Source organism: Nipponia nippon, unplaced genomic scaffold (assembly GCF_047370975.1).
Source record: "Nipponia nippon isolate SJK-2023a ecotype South Korea unplaced genomic scaffold, ASM4737097v1 scaffold_2, whole genome shotgun sequence".
In the NCBI taxonomy this organism is placed as follows: Eukaryota; Metazoa; Chordata; class Aves; order Pelecaniformes; family Threskiornithidae; genus Nipponia; species Nipponia nippon.
The window spans coordinates 112345095-112361919 of record NW_028262336.1 but is presented as its reverse complement, the minus strand read 5'-3'; the positions used below and the strand labels follow the sequence as shown (position 1 = coordinate 112361919).

Below are 16825 nucleotides of genomic sequence, written 5' to 3'. Positions count from 1 at the left end.
GTATTTATTGCTTTGCCCTCTTTCTGCAATTTTGTGATAGCTTTCAATTTAATAATCTCTTCTTTTAAAGGTGAGCAAAGCAGAAGGTATTTTACTCCAAGTAAAGAATGCACTGCATGAGGGAGCTGGCGAGGTGGCACTAAAAGAGATGATGACGGAATTCTATCAACTTATACGTCACAAAACTGGAATAGACTATAAAGTTTCCAAAAAACTGTTATCTAGAAAACAGGACCTGTGTCAGGTAACTTTTCCAGATTGCTAGTAAGCCCTGATGTACACTGTGCTACACCAGTTTTGAACATACTCACTAGATACATTGGCAGGATACTTTGCACAAGCTGTCAGTTAAAAAAAAAAATTATTGGAATCTTATGAATAGAGTAATGCTCATGGCGGGAATTCAGTGTTTTGAACAGGAAGACCAGTTGCTGTCCAGATGGCAACAGGAGTTTCCATTGCAGTCATTGTTGTGATGGCATCTTCAGCTGGATCAAATGAGAATCACAGAACTGTTGTTATCATCCAGCTGACGATAGCAGCTACTCCAGCATACACATAATCGGTTTCTATTTATTATCTTAAACTATATACAAAATATATCTGAGCTATTTTAACTATATGCAAAGACTGCTCTGTGTACCCTTTCCTGCGTATGCAGGAGCAGTTTCTAGAGACTATTTAAAATTACCAGTCTATGTACAGCTTGGTCTGTTCCCAGTTCTACAGCACAGACTGCTTGGGGGAGTTCCCTGGACTGCCTGGATTGTTAGTGGGAAAAGTTAGTCAGCATATATAAACAGATAACATCTTTCACTTAGTCTAAGCACAGCTGGCCTGCCTAGGGGAATCTCCAAGGATCTCCCCCATAGCTTCCCCTCAGCTTATGTATTACTCAGTCAGTTCCTTCATTTTTAAGCTGGCTAGGAGTTCAGTCAATTCCGTTACTCTGCTGCACGTCAGTTCATTGTCTCATCTTTGCAGAAACTAGCTGGGAAATTCTCAGCCTGCCAGGGGGATTGCCAATGAGGTGTGCCGAGTGCGCACACAGATGAAGCCCTTGCGCCCAGCAGCAAGGTCTAGCTGCTCTGTAAGGGCAGGCAGACGGGGCTGGGGTTGAAAGTGAGGGCAGTTACACCACTGGCAGTGGCTCTAGTCCTATGGTACCCAAATAGGAAGAGTAGAGCAGATGACAGTGACTGCTGGTGATAGTAGCCAGGGTCAGTCCACATTGCCTCCTTGTTATGGCTTGTCTGGCAGGTCCAAGGTCAAACTGGGAACTCAAGTCCACAGGATCTGGGTCAGAACCAGGGAGTTGGGAGGCTGGATGCAGGCATATTGGCAACATAGCTCAGCCGAGGGACCAAGGGCAAGAGCCTAAGCTCAGAGGCATCTCTTGAGCAAAGGAGGGGCAGGAATCTGCTGAGTCTTTTTGCAGCTATCTGTCAAGGCTCCACAGCTGCACTGTCAAAGCTGGCCCTGAGCCCAAGCAGCCAGGCCCACTGGAGAGGCGAGAGGCAGTCAGAGCTCTGACAGCTACATCGCTCTTGTAACTATAGAGCAAACTCAAATTTCCTCCTTGTATTGTGATTATAATGTAAATTCCATAGATTCTGCCAGCGATACCTCTTTCTTTTGGCAAAGGATATCCATAAGTCAGTCTTCCGTAAGTTACAAAATACAAAAGGGGAGAGGTAAAGGGAAGGAGGCTCCTTGCTGTTCTAAAAGAACAAATGTTAATTGTGCCTTTAACCTTGGAAATCTTTTGATAATTAAAACCTTTTGATATTTCTGATATAAAGAAATTACTATGTCTCATAAAGCTTTCCCATGGCTTAGTGAAGTATAGCATTACAATCTTTTCAAAGTTAGATGTCCTTTTTTCTCCTGATCTGAGAAAATTGCATGGGTACCTTGTGCTACTGCCCTAGCTGGATAGTGGCCTCAGGGACAAAATGACAGATTCTAACAAGAATTGCCTCATAAGCAAAATGAAAAAGGTAACCAAGCACAAATATTGGTTTGTGGAGATGTTAAAAAACCTTCATTTGGAGTTGTACAGAAGCAGTTTAGCACTATTTTTCAAATACCTTGTTCTTCTGAATTGTTTTCATGGGATTCTACAGCTGTTTGCTCTTGTTCCAAACTGTGTTTAACAAGTGGAAATGTTCTTTTGAGTATTCCATTTCATTGTTACTATGCTGTAACTTTATATAATTCAGTCTGGTTTGCATGTTTCCTTAATTGAAATGTAACAAGTATTCACAAATTTCTGTCTATATCTTCTAGCTTATCAGAGACATGCTTAATATACATGAAGCAAATATGTCATGCCCAAACCCATCATCTTTGGCCAAATACCGGGCTCTGAGGTGCAAGATTGAAGCTGTTGACTCAGAGAGTTATGAATGTTTCAATGTTGAACAACAAGTGTTAAAAAACAATTACAAGTGAGTGTTTAATAGTTATGCAACGATTCCAATAAAATTCAAGGTATACTGCACAAAATACTGCTGAAGAGGACTGAATTATCAGGTTCTGTTACTGTGCATTGTTGATTGCGCTAATGGGATTGCAGAGCTGGTGTATTTACCATAACCTATACTAGAACAAAATGAAGGTAGATTTAAAAAACCCTGAAAATTATAATAGTGTCAATTTTGGTGGGGTTTTTTATTGGGGTTTTGTTGGTGGTGTTTTTTTTTTTTAATTGTGAAGAGCTGTCTATTCATATGAGCTATTAAAATAAAATATATGGGGTCTAGACTTGTTTACTCTGCTTCTCAGTATTTATTTCCAGGCATTTTATAAAATAACTGGAAAGTAAACCTAAAAGTAAAATTTTGGGTTCTGCTGAGTAAAACAAATAATTTTTTTCTGTGCAAATAAACTTGATTGGAGTGGGAGGGATACCTGGTCAACTTTTGATTATGTACAGAACTTGCCGTTCCTTTCTAGTTAGCTTTCAATTGCGTGAAAAAGACATATTTCTGGGAAGTTATTCTGCAGATTTGCCTATAATTCTATTTAATGTTCTTGGCATTGGCTTCTAACTGGGCACCCTGTCTCTTTGATTAATAAAATTAAAAAATGGATAAATATGGAGAAATTAAAGAGAAGATGGTGCTAGAAATTGAATAACCCATGGTTAGATCATTCATACAGGGAAGAATGAAGTGGGCTTCAATTATACATATATATAGTCACTTCAAGTTTGTTTTTACTGAGTAAATATGCTGTTAAGCAGCTAAGGTCTAAACCTACCTAGCAACTACTGGTTACTAAGTGGTTATACCCAAATGTATATTGCTCAAGTGTGGAAGGAGCACTGTGCTTGGAACATGCAAACCTGTTTGTCTTCAGCAAAGTTCAGAAGTCGACTTCTACTTGACATTTTGTCTAAATTTTTAAGTCATTTATAATTAATAGAACAATAGTTTATGTGACTCAGTTCCACCTTACAGTTCTTTGTGACAGAAACAATTCAGTAAAGTTTTGGGAAATTTGCTGTTACCTGAATCCACAAGACAGCTCTTTGTAGATAGCAGTTATCCATGTTAGGGCCTATATACTAATTCATAAACTAACTAATTATAAGGACAGGATTTTCCCGCAAAACTTTGACTCTACTCTTATACAATAGATAAGCATAATGACATTGCAAGAATTGGTGCATAATTATTCCCTTTCAGTCTCTGCATTTGCAATCTTAGTTTTTAATCTAAAAACAATTTTAAAAAACTTCAACTGCAGTAGAAGCATGCTGAAGGATTGGGGTTCAAGTAAGGTTCTTAAAAAAAACCAAACCAACCAAACAAAAAACCCCCTTCCTATAAAAAAGTTCATATAGCAGCTTCATAAATTAGGACACAATATATCTCTAATCCTCAACAAAAGAAACCACGCAGTTTGAGTAAAGTGTTCAAAATTACAAAAGAGGCTAGGTCCTATTTACCAATATTATTCTAGCATTTAGGAACTTGAAACCTGACTGAAGCTCATTGAATCGTGAAAGCATAAAGGTTTGATTTGTAAACAGGGCTTTATGCTTTTACTTTCCAGGTACTGCCTACTTTCAGTATCTAAATCTAAAATTGTGATCCTTAAGTCCTCTTCTCAGTTACTTGGTGAATCCAGAGGTTCCTCACTCTGTGACAGTTAGGAATCCTAGAATCCTAAAATTATTTTCTGGGTATTTCATAGGTTATCGCTGTCTTTACACCATTAAGCAACTCAGTCCTTAGTCCAGAGTCTGCCATCTGAGGAAGTACATTCCAAGCATGTGTACAGAGCAGACTGCCTAAGCAGAAGGAAGGTGGTAGGCACACTGTTCTACACTCAGACCTTTACACTAGCTAAGTAGAGCACTCAGCTGGAAAGGATAAAGGTAAGAAGAGGTAAAGAGAGAATCTGAATCTTTTGTTTTGTGTAATCACAAGAAGGGAAGGACAAGAATCTTGATGACAGCTCCATTCTGTAACTACAGTATGTAAAATGCATAAATCTTGCTGGAGGTGGGATTGCAACCCAAGTTTTCCTCCTCTCAAGTGTATTTCTTCATTGGGAGTCTTTCTTAATTGGGAGTTACTACCTCCAGATAGCCTGAAGTGTGATGCTAAGATATGTGTAATTCAGCCAAGACAGTGAGGTCTCTGAGTATTCTTAGTAAAAGAATTTTTAGTACAAGATAAATTTGCTGGCAATAATTTATATACAGCTCAGAGTCGGTAAGTATAGAGTTATATGGGATTTTGTATGTCACATCTTTGAATTTAGATCCCAAAATGTCAAATGAGATAATTTCATATGACTTTAAGCATGAAAGCACATTTTCAGTTTCTGCCTAAAAGTCTAAATAGATCTTGAACTTAATCATTAATTTTTTAATATCTCTGGTGATTGTTCTTTTATGATATTCTTTCTTTAATAATTGCCACCCAAATTGCTAACAAAAAAAAGCTGAATGTTACTTTGAGATTTAGAATCAGACTTTATCTTTTAGCAGTGTATTGATCTTAAATGCACTTTCTAAGTCATGAGATCTCAAAGATCATTTCAAATTTCTTGCAGTGAGTGTCCAGTGAGAATTTTACAAGTGTATAGGGTTGGCAGAATAACTGAAACAGCAGAATTTCTGAGCAGTCTTGGAAACGTTCGATCCTTATTCCATGCATCATCTGTGCGCAACTTCATGGGAATTCTTTCCAGGTAAAAATTTACATTTCCTTTTTTTGACATTGAATCAGGCTTAATTATATTCTTAAATATATTTAGACTTCTTTTTTAATGAAGCTCTTTTGCATTATGCTTAACCTAATTTTTACTGTTAACATTTATATGAACATCCATATACTTCTACAGACCTCTGGAAGGAAAATCAATCTTTTGTAATGATAACTTTAATTACTCTTCAGGTAGCTTAGACGTGAGATGCAGCTACTTGGATATGATGGTGAGGAGCGTGGTTTAAATCCAGATGAAAGATGAGAAAATGGAGAGAGTAGGAGAGTAACGGCTGTGTGGAAAATTTATTCTGTTTTAGGAAAGAATTGCATTGACAATGTCCTCCTTCCATTTCTATACATTAGTTCCCCACGACTACTTTATTTGGCATATTTTTAGATTATCATAATTTCCTGGAATAACAGAATATCTAGTTCTATGACTGACTACCATGGATTCACTCAGGCACAGTAATAATGCTAAAATAATATAACCTCTAGTAGCCTGACATATTTAAATCCTCGTTACAGCATGTATGCAGTGAATACCAGTGTCACAGATGGAGTGAGAGTGCAGTCGTAAGAGCAATATGTTTATTGATAACAAAGTTTGATAGTAAATGTGACAGTGGTTTAACAAGATTCAATGGGAAGGTACACTTGATTATTTACTGCATAGGGGACAGTATCAGACAAGACTGTCAGGGAAACCCTGCTGTTGGGTCATGAGGTTCAGAGGGGACCCCCTTGCTTTCTAAACTGCTCAGAGAGGAGTCTAGGTGCAGCTGGATCCAATCCTAGTCGCAGACTTAAGTCAACGGTTTATGTCTAAAGGATTATACATGCACAATCAATCCTTTATATTACTTAGCTAAGATTGCACAGTTTTAGCGCACTTGTTCCCAGTTCACTTACCGAGTATCTGATGTGATAAGGATTCTCTCAACCTCGAGGAGTAACCTTAAGAGATGTCCCTACTCAAGGGGAGATCCCGGCATACAGCCCGCTACCACGCAGGAGAGCTCAAAGGGCTTTTGGTCTGCTCACTATTTATGGGTGTAAGAAGATTGACTTATAGTCATATTTGCACACCGATCACAGATGCCAGTTTCTTCCAAATCTGGCTTGAATCCACATGGACCAGCACTGTGGTCAGGTGGGCACATTACCATAAATTAGCCCTTGGCTAGTCTGCTGTTATCTATCTCCCCCAAATCGACCTTGAGCCTTGAGCCAGATGCAGCCATCAAGACCAGATGCACCCATCATGGGCACCACTGGTGGTTATCACTTGATCAGAGTTACGGGAAAAGGCCAGGTTGCGGGGGGGCAGGGGGAGAACACCACCACAACCAGCCACTGAAAATTTAAGGATATTTTAAAAACATATCTGATACATAACACCATCAGAAGTAAAATACCTCAAAAGTCATATTAACCTTCTGTTTTCCTCATACTGCAGATTTTAATTCTAAGTTACAAAACTCTTGAACTTACTTAAATATTGTGTCTTTTTACATTCTTTATATAGAAAATGTTTTCTATGGGCATCAATCAGTAGTAAATCAAATGTCTCATAAACAGTCTAAGGATGGGATCTCTGCACTCAATAGGTTTGCAAATTAAGCATTGGAAAAGTTTCCAAGTATCCATTCCCCAGCATTCTACCTTTAAAACTCATACTTTCTTTTTCTTAGATATAAAAATATTATACAGTTTCTTTAAATTGAATACAGCACAGTTGCTAGAAATGCAGAACTACTCATCTAATAACGAAAAAATTATTTTGAGTGTTTGGCAGTGAATCTGGAAAACGCATTGTTTTTCTGCTAAGTGAAGAAATGCTAACAGTCTTTATTGTTTATGTAATCAGTGTCTTGGTGATTAATACAACTTTGGGATTTATTTTTTTTCATGAATAGACTTTATTTTCCTTGAGTGTCTATGGTTTCTATAAAGTGTATTTTGTTTTAATCCTCTGTGGTTCATAATTGCACAATGTGTATTAGCCCACATGCTATATGCAAAAGTATTTTGCACTTCATTCATTGTGTGACCTTCTTTTTCTCTAGAGGACTCCTGATGCCAAAAGTGGTTGTTGAAGGTCATGGCCTGGAAAGAACTGACACTGGGAATCTGGGCAGTGGCATTTACTTCAGTGATTCTGTTAGGTCTGAAAAACAACAATATCTCTTTCCTTTATCCTTTGTGTATTCTTTTTACTTTACAAATTAAGTAGAATAATACTTAATACTTTTAAGGTAATTTAATTATAAAGTTCATTCCTGTCCATCTGTTCAGAGGTACTTGTGTATCCTTAAACTCCTATGACGTTTACATTAATATAAATTCTAAAAAAATGTGTATGATCTTTCTTTACATGTAGCACCAGTATTAAGTATTCCTCACCCAGTGAAATGGATGGAACACGGCTCCTGGCAGTTTGCGACGTGGCACTTGGATCTTGCTTAGATTTGTATGAACGAGATTATTCACTAAATAATGCACCATCAGGTTATGACAGCGTGCATGGAGTCCGTAAAACAGCAGACATGTCTTCAGACTTTGAGGTACTGATCCTGCAGTATTGGGCACTTGAAAAGGCACTTGAAATTTTTTATTTATTATATGACTGATAGATAGAATGAATGTAACCTGCATTTCAGTTCAGAGACTAAATCGCTAGACAGTAATGCATAAAATCACTTTTGTCTGTCTTGCAGCCTGTAAAGTGCGTATAAACCTTCTAAGCCCCTAAACTGCTATTTGTAAAGAATTCTTGCAAGAAAACAATACTTAAAAGAAAGATGTAAATATTATTTTTTTATTTTATTATAACTGAATCATCATATAAATATCTGGTCTGTGATATTTAAATTGTTATTTGGAAGTGATATTCTACTTTGTGTGCAATAAGAAATGAGTACTATGGAAGGTTCATTATTTTGTAAATGAACCCAGCTGATAAAAATCCCTGTCCTTATAGGTTGGTACTCTAAGGCAGGGATGATAGCTGTAGTGGCACACTAACAGATACAGTTGATCTCTAGATATCCCCCAGTTTTTTACCTTTTCTGTTCTTAGTTATTTTGAGGAATGATTGTGCTTTATGGAGAAGAGGAAATATAAGGAGTGTGGAGAACACAAAGTAAGAAGATAAGAGATGCAAGTGGTAGTGATACAGAGAGATTAGGGGAGTGAAAATAAAAGCTGTCAGATTCTTATTATTTTTCAAAAATGATGTGTCATTTAGGTTCACCTCTTAATCGATTTGCATTGGTTTAGATATTATCTACAGCTTTGTTTTTATTGTAAAATACCTTTCTTTGTTTCTACCAGGATGATGAATTTGTCGTGTATAAAACCTGTCAGGTTAAAATTAGATATGTTGTTAAGTTTTGCCTTGCTGAAGATCAAATAAAACGATTTCAGCCTGCAACTGGGGTGGAACTGGAGCAACATAACAATGAGCCAGAGCCGCAATGTCATTTACAGCATGAGAGTAAGAAATGTTTACTGTTTGTATATTGACTTGCTTCCAGAGTTTCCTAAATACTTATCAGAACCCTTTTTAGAGTGCTTTTATGAAGATAATATAATAAAAAATAATTTGTAGTTTATTTGCGGATGTTACCAAATTAGTGATTACCATGCGGCATCTGTGTAGCATCTGTTTAACAGATTTCCTATAGACATAATTACCAACAGCAGTTGCAACTCCTCCTGTCACAGTGTGTTTCAAGAGAAGCACAGGAAGCACTTTTGCATAAATCATCATATGGTCTTTAAATAATTCAAATGCAAGGTTCTAAACAAAGACCTTGTAAGACCTTAAAGAACTATCATGAACTTACAATCCCTTAGACAGACAGCAATACAACTCAGCAATGCAACACAAGTGTTCATAATAGAAACTGTGTTACTTTTGTGTTGTGAATTGCATAAATAAACATGGGCTGTTGATATAGAATTAGTTTCAATCATCTTTCCTGAATGTATATTTCAAAAAATATCTTTTTAATCTTTCTTAAACTCTTTGTTTAGGCTATGCATTACCAAATGCAAATCTTTCGAATCCTGTAAAAACCGGTCTTCAGGACAGATTGGGAAATCCTGTCCCTCTGGAAGGTGTTTATATCAAGGCAAGGATAATAGACTTTGTAGCGCAGGTAGAGTATGCTATTTATTGTCCTTTTCCATAACTCAGCCCTGAAAAATTAATCCATTTGTTAAGTAGTGTTTTAGTCAAAATGCTATTTAGTGTTTAGTTAATTGCAAAAAAAAAAAAAAGGCAATTCAATTTCTAAATGAAGGAAAGTCCTGAAACTGAGTGGAAACAGGTTTTATTCTTAGACATGTATAGTCCAACAAATGCTAAAAGCTCTTTGGACAGTGAAAGGCTTGGCTTTATTTTTTAAGTCTGTTTTCTGCAGACTTAGATCATTGTAGAAAAACTTTTTGCAGTAGTGTACGCATTCTCTTCCCTTTAAAAGACCTTCTGGGCGATCTGTTTGCCAGCTGAATTATAAACCAGTGAGAAATACCTAGGATCATTAAAGGTTTATGGAAATGTATTTGTGTTTTGGTTTTGACTTTGGTTAGACAACCTAAATTAGCTGTCACAAGTAAAATATCAATCAATACAAAAGAACTTGCTATTCTAACCTGAAAATTAGCTAATAAAAGTTAGCTAAGCAGGCTATAATAAGGGCCCACCTTGTTTTTTAGTACATATGCCCTAAGAACACATTCTGTGTAAGTCACAGGTCTTTTCCAATCCTGGGGCATACTTCCACAATCTCCCCCTTCAACTGCATCCTGCCTGAAGCAGTCTTGATCATGTTAAAGCTATGGCTTTACTGAGTTCTGTCACATGTGTCTCTTCACAAGCATCTGTATTCAGGGGTTTCCAGTGCCAAAGTAGCTTCATAAAAGTAAATAGTGTTTTTTATATGTTGTTGCTAAAGCCTTAAAGAAGAAATTGGGGAAAACAGTGGAGAAAAGGGTTTGAAAGAATTGTCTGCAAATGAGTCTGTGCTTAAAGTATTCTGACACTCAGAACTGTTGTCTGATCAGTCTGATTCCTTTGAACAACTGTTCTTCTCATGAGGGATTGTTGGGGGGTTTTTTGTTTGTTTTTGGTTTGGTTTGGTTTTGGTTTTTGTCTGGTTTCCTATGGAATGAATTACTATCCAGTGGCATCTGTTCTATGACCCAGTCCATCAAAGCAGAAAACAGTCTATAAGGCTGAGGTACAGAGCATAAACCAGAAATGATCAGATGGCAAGGGACAATAAGAATGGTAGCAAAGGGGAATGAGGAATTGCTAGAGTTTTGTTACGACACGCGGGAAGTAAACAGAAGAGCAGATGTGAGAAGAAAGTCAGATGCAATCTGCCACCTCAGATACAGAAATTCTGTCATTAGAAGATGGATACTATACATATAGAAGTAACATAGGCTATTCCAAACATCCCTTTTAGTATATCATAAAAATAGACCAATTCTTTGTGGAGGTTTAGTCTTCCTTCTTGTTTAGTCCTTACTGGCTTGAAACTATTATATTGCAGTGGTGACTTCTTTTGTAGGCAATAGCTTGACAGCTCCAGCTCTGCCAGTATATCAGATAACCTTTAGAAGGTCATGGTTTACTCTTCTTCTGGAAGAGACTCGATTAATGATTTAGAGATTAAAAGTTCTCCAGCTCCATGCATGTTTCTGGAGATGTCTATTTGTCAAGCACTGATGAATGTTATACCTTAATTTCTAACAAATAGAAGTTCCGGTTGTGGCATGCCTATTGACATTTTGTGGTGCAAAGCAGTTATGCTGATACACTTAAAGTATTGATGTTTTAATCACATTCTAACATTACAGTTACGCAAAAAATATTCATTGCAGGTAGTAATGTTTCAGACCTACACCAATCAAAACAGTAAACCAATTGAAGCTAAATATGTCTTTCCTTTGGATGATAAAGCTGCTGTTTGTGGATTTGAAGCTTTTATCAATGGAAAACACATCATTGGAGAGGTAAAATGTTATTTTACTTTGCCTTTAATGTAGCTCCTTCAGTCTCAAGATCTGAAAGCACTTAATTAGTAATGAAGATGTGCAACACTAATTTTGGTTTCTTTCATATCCTTGGTTGTTACTACTTGACTGGATTTTAAGGTATTCATGTCATTTAAGAGAATATTGGTTAAGTTTTCTGTCTGTAGAGATGAAATGACTTGTTTTGGAACAATCTTTCATAGGTTAAAGAAAAGAAACAAGCACACAGGGAATATCGGAAAGCTATCAGTCAGGGTGATGGAGCTTATCTGATGGACCAGGATGCACCGGTATGTTGAATATCGTGGTTTAGTACCTACTTGAAAATTTTGCAGTTGTCCAGTTACAGATTCTTCGCTGATTCATATCTTTGTTGGGAAACTCATTTTTACTAGAACTTATTTGGACCATAAACTTGATCATTTTTAAAAACAACTGTTGTTTCTTTAAATATGTGCTATAGCTTCAATAAAACACCTATTTCTCTTTCAGGTGGTTTCCTTTTTTTTTTTTTTTTTTAAGAAGATTGATTTATTCTGTTACTATTCATCAGTTTTTGCCAGAAATTCAGGAATTATTGAAAGTTTGAAATTTTGTGTCGTAGTCCCATTTTTCCTTACACTTCACCAGAACCAAATAGTAGTTTCTGTGTTAGCATTTGGTTTCAGTGTGCCTAAACACCAGTTAAATTATTGTTTTGGAAAACATAGGCTTTAATGATGTCATTAAAGCTAGTTTGTGGGTTTTTTTGTTTTTTAGGATATTTTTGTAATAAGTGTTGGAAACTTACCTCCAAATTCTACAGTTGTGATCAAAATCACCTATATCACTGAACTGAGTTTTCAGCATGGTTGTATCACCTTTCATATGCCTGCTTCTGTGTCACCATGGCAACAGGACAAAGCATTAAATGAAAACATGCAGGTTTGTTAAAATACAATCTTAAAATAGCATCTTCTTCTGTGCCTAGAGGACTGTAGTTACACAAGAGGCTTCAGTAAGTTTATGATTGTTTTCCTTTTCATTTCTTCTCTTTTGCTGGAAGATAATTGTAACCACTCTTGTCATAAAGCAGCATGAACATGAACTTAGGAATGCTGTGATTGGTAGAAGGCCTTTAACTATCTCTGAGGATGTATTTGCTCCTGCAGGACTTAGAAAGTTGACTTGAGCTGGCACATGTTAGATCTCATATTTTGAGTTATCTGCTGTCTCTGTGATGCCTTTGGCTTGCAAAGACATTGTATTATCTCCATCACGAAACAGCAGCTTAGCATCTGCTGAACACTCTGCTATTATCCTTCTCTGCTTCAGGGACAAGGTTACCCTTCTGTTTCTTTGGGTGCCCTTGATGGCTCCTGAATTCTCCAGGTGGGAGGGGAGGTCATCTCTGTGGCAAAGAGCCAGAGATGGGCCTTGTGGTCCTAGTCCCTATGAGATCGTATAGCTGTATTGTATGTCTGACTGTTCAACAATCGTGCCTTCTAATTCAAGGCTGTATTATACTGAGTTCTGAAGTTCACTGTGTCCTTGGGAGAGAAACATGCACATGTTCATCTGAATTTTAGTCACTATGATACTCAGATTACAAAGCTATATGATTAAATGAAGTAAAGAGGGTTCCATGCAATCCCAACTTAGTGATATAATAAAAGAAAGGAGTTCCAGGGTGATAAAAGTGTCAGGAATGACATACATTGAAGAGGCAGATGAAATATTCTGTAAGCAGCTGGGAGAAGTCTCACAACTGTTAGCGCTTGTTCTCATGGGGGACTTCAACTCACCATATGTCTGCTGGAAATACAATACAGCAGAGAGGAGACAGTCTAGGAGGCTCCTGGAGTGTGTGGAAGATAACTGCCTGACACCGGTGGTGAGTGAGCCAATGAGGGAAGGTGCCCCGCTGGACCTCTTGTTTGTGAACAGGGAGGACTGGTGGGTAATGTGATGGTTGGAGGCCATCTTGGGCACAGTGATAGAGATTTTGATCTTGGAGAAGTAAGGAGGGGGGTCAGCAGAACGGCTGCCTTCGACTTTCAGAGGGCAGACTTTGGCCTGTTCAGGAGCCTGGTTGACAGAATCCCTTGGGAGGCAGTCCTGAAGGGCAAAGAAGTCCAGGAAGGCTGGGCATTCTTCAAGAAGGAAATCTTAAAGGTGCAGGAGCAGGCCCTCCCCATGTGCTGAAAGATGAGCCAGCAAGGGAGAAGACCAGCCTGGCTGAACAGAGAGCTTTGGCTGGAACTCGAAAAAAAGGAGAGTTTATGACCTTTGGAAGAAGGGGCAGGCAACTCAGGAGGACTACAAGGATGTTGGGAGGAAATTAGAAGGGCCAAAGCCCAACTAGAGCTTAATATGGCTACTGCCATAAAGACACAGTAAAAATGTTTCTATAAATGCATTAGCAACAAAGGATGAGGAAAAGGCTGAGGTACTCAATGCCTTCTTTGCCTCAGTCTTCAATAGTCAGACCAGTTGTTCTCGGGGTACCCAGCCCCCTGAGCTGGAAGACAGGGACAGGGAGCAGAATGAAGCCCCCATAATCCACGGGGAAATGGTTAGCAACCTGCTACACCACATAGACACACACAAGTCTCTGGGGCTGGATGGGATCCACCCAAGGGCACCGAGGGAGCTGGCGGAAGTGCTCACCAAGCCACTTGCCACCATTTATCAGCAGCCCTGGCTAACCGGGGAGGTCACAGTTGACTGGAGGTCAGCAAGTGTGATGCCCATCTACAGGAAGGGCCAGACGGAGGATCTGGGGAACTACAGGACTGTCAGCTTGACCTCAGTGCCGGTGAAGGTTATGGAGCAGATCATCCTGAGCGCCATCACATGGCACGTACGGGACAACCAGGGGATCAGGCCCAGTCAGCACGGGTTTATGAAAGGCAGGTGCTGCTTGACTAACCTGTTCTCCTTCTATGACAAGGTGACCTGCTCAGTGGATGAGGGGAAGGCTGTGGATGTTGTCTACCTGGACTTTAGTAAAGCCTTGGACACTGTTTCCCACAGCATTGTCCTAGAGAAACTGGCTGCTCATGGCTTGGATGGGTGTATGCTTCACTGGGTAAAAAACTGGCTGGATGGCCGGGCCCAAAGAGTTGTGGTGAATGGAGTTAAAACCAGTTGGCAGCCAGTCACAAGTGGTGTTCCTGAGGGCTCAGTATTGGGGCCAGTTCTGTTGAATATCTTTATCAATGATCTGGATGAGGGGATCAAGTGCACCCCCAGTAAGTTTGCAGATGACACTGAATTGGGCAGAGGTGTTGATCTGCTGGAGGGTAGGAAGGCCCTACAGAGGGATCTGGACAGGCTGGATCGATGGGCCGGGGCCAACTGTATGAGGTTCAAGAAGGCTCAGTGCTGAGTCCTGCACTTGGGTCACAACAACCCCATGCAACGCTACAGGCTTGGGGAGGAGTGGCTGGAGAGCTGCCTGGTGGAAAAGGACCTGGGAGTGTTGGTCGACAGCCGCTTGAACATGAGCCAGCGGTGTGCCCAGGTGGCCAAGAAGGCCAACAGCATCCTGGCTTGTATCAGGAATAGTGTGACCAGCAGGGCTAGGGAAGGGATCGTCCCCCTGTACTTGGCACTGGTGAGGCCGCACCTCAAGTACTGTGTTCAGTTTTGGGCCCCTCACTCCAAGAAGGACATCGAGGTGCTGGAGCATGTCCAGAGAAGGGCAACGAAGCTGGTGAAGGGTCTGGAGCACAAGCCTTATGAGGAGCGGCTGAGGGAGCTGGGGTTGCTTAGCCTGGAGAAGAGGAGGCTGAGGGGAGACCTTATTGCTCTCTACAACTACCTGAAAGGAGGTTGTAGCGAGGTGGGTGTCGGTCTCTTCTCCCAAATAATAAGGCGAGAGGAAACAACCTCAAGTTGCACCAGGGGAGGTTTGGATTGGATATTAGTAAAAATTTCTTCACTGAAAGGGTAGTCAGGCACTGGAACAGGCTGCCCAGGGAAGTGGTTGAGTCCCTATCCCTGGAGGTATTTGAAAGATGGGTAGATGTGGAGCTTAGGGACATGGTTTAGTGGTGGACTTGGCAGTGCTAGGTTAACGGTTGGACTTGATGATCTTAAAGGTCTTTTCCAACCTAAATGATTCTATGATTCTGTGATTCTATGATACAAATATTTCATAACTAGTGCAGGTGATTTTTTTTTTCTCTTTGTAGGATACAATAAAAAAGGTTTGTGTTAAAGAATTAAATCGACAGAAAAAGTAAGTTGCTTTCATTAATATTATCTTCTTTATTTTATCAGTAACTTAAGTGATTCAGTTAAAACATTTAAATTTAACATTTTTCTATTTATAGAGAATATTTGATGGTAAATTGCATTATCAGGAAACTAGTTTAATTTCACCTTTTACTCTAATCTGTTGTTATCCTTAGATAGGTAATATCATAGGGAAATAACTTTTAATTATTATACTCTTTTTCTTCGCTAAATACGTCCTTTTGCTTCAGAAACATTTCTGTTATTAAGGGTTATATATATATATTCCCAAGTCACAAAACTTATAGAGACTATGATTTTCATTTTTTTCAATATCACTGCACTTAATATTTTAGCCTTTCTTTGCATTTGCATTTTAAATAAAAATTTACAATTATCTGAAACTGTGATGTTGCTGGTAAAGTAAGACTTCTTGCAAACTGAGTATTATAATTTTATTCCCAGTAACATTTCTGCATATGGCTGTTCTTAACCAGAATAACAACCAATGCAGGTAGTAGTAGCAGTAAATGTGTCAAAACTTAATGCTATTTATATTTCCATATCAAAAACCATGAAAAGTGCTTTTCGTGAGCATGTTCTAATTTCTTCTCTGTTCTGTCTGCAAAGCAGGCACAAAACCAGATCTATTATAATTTTCTAAAATTATATTTAATCTTGAAATAGTGTTTCCTATTATTAACTTGCTTTTATTTGGTACAATTACTACTTGTTAGTAGAAATATTGTACTGATTGGCTAAAGATTTGTTGCTATTTCTGCCATATATCAGGAATAAGTTCATACACTATACATCCAGTTGTAGAAAAGGTATTTAAAATGATAATACAGTTTCATTTTTAATGTTAAGGGAAAATTCAACTAGAAAATAGTAATAAAAATTGGGAAACACTTAAGAATAGTTATTGTGTGAGGATGGAGATCAGGTATCTCTGTCTCACTCTTTCCAGCTTCAGGTTCTAGAGGGAGCAGCACAAAGACATCCAAGTTAGCTGCAAACTCATTAATATTGTATTAATAACATAATGCATTTTTCTGGCTGCAGGCTGGTTCTCTCTTCAGATACTTTGGGGCTGTGCATATGTATTGCATGTTTTATTCACAAGCGTCTTAAGGATAATGGAGATGTGGCTGTAAATAGAAAATAATTGCTCATATGATATGCAGAGGATACACAGATTCATGGTACATTAATAATAATTGAGATTAGGAGTCAGAATAGTCACGAATATTTATTAAAATGGGCCCATGTAACAAAAATGCTATAAGACTGACAAATGCAAGGCTACACATACGTGAAATGATTGC

At 38.5% G+C, this 16825-nt stretch overlaps 1 protein-coding gene across 16 annotated transcripts in view; it reads left to right on the top strand.

The window, feature by feature from the left end:
* The window catches only part of PARP4 (poly(ADP-ribose) polymerase family member 4), a 59589-nt gene that overhangs the window by 16091 nt on the left and 26673 nt on the right, over positions 1–16825 (top strand). For 15 of the 16 annotated variants that reach the window (XR_015704563.1, XM_087756379.1, XM_087756390.1 and 12 more), the window contains 11 exons: positions 71–244; positions 2290–2450; positions 5071–5208; positions 7295–7393; positions 7609–7792; positions 8562–8724; positions 9267–9391; positions 11124–11255; positions 11480–11566; positions 12036–12200; positions 15455–15501. Coding sequence is in view for 15 of the 16 variants with exons in the window: in XM_087756379.1 (XP_087612505.1) it covers positions 71–244; positions 2290–2450; positions 5071–5208; positions 7295–7393; positions 7609–7792; positions 8562–8724; positions 9267–9391; positions 11124–11255; positions 11480–11566; positions 12036–12200; positions 15455–15501 (1475 nt within the window). In the remaining variant the exon portion in view is untranslated. The remainder of the gene's footprint in view (positions 1–70; positions 245–2289; positions 2451–5070; positions 5209–7294; positions 7394–7608; positions 7793–8561; positions 8725–9266; positions 9392–11123; positions 11256–11479; positions 11567–12035; positions 12201–15454; positions 15502–16825) is intronic. The other variant, XM_087756395.1, reaches the window with a different exon arrangement.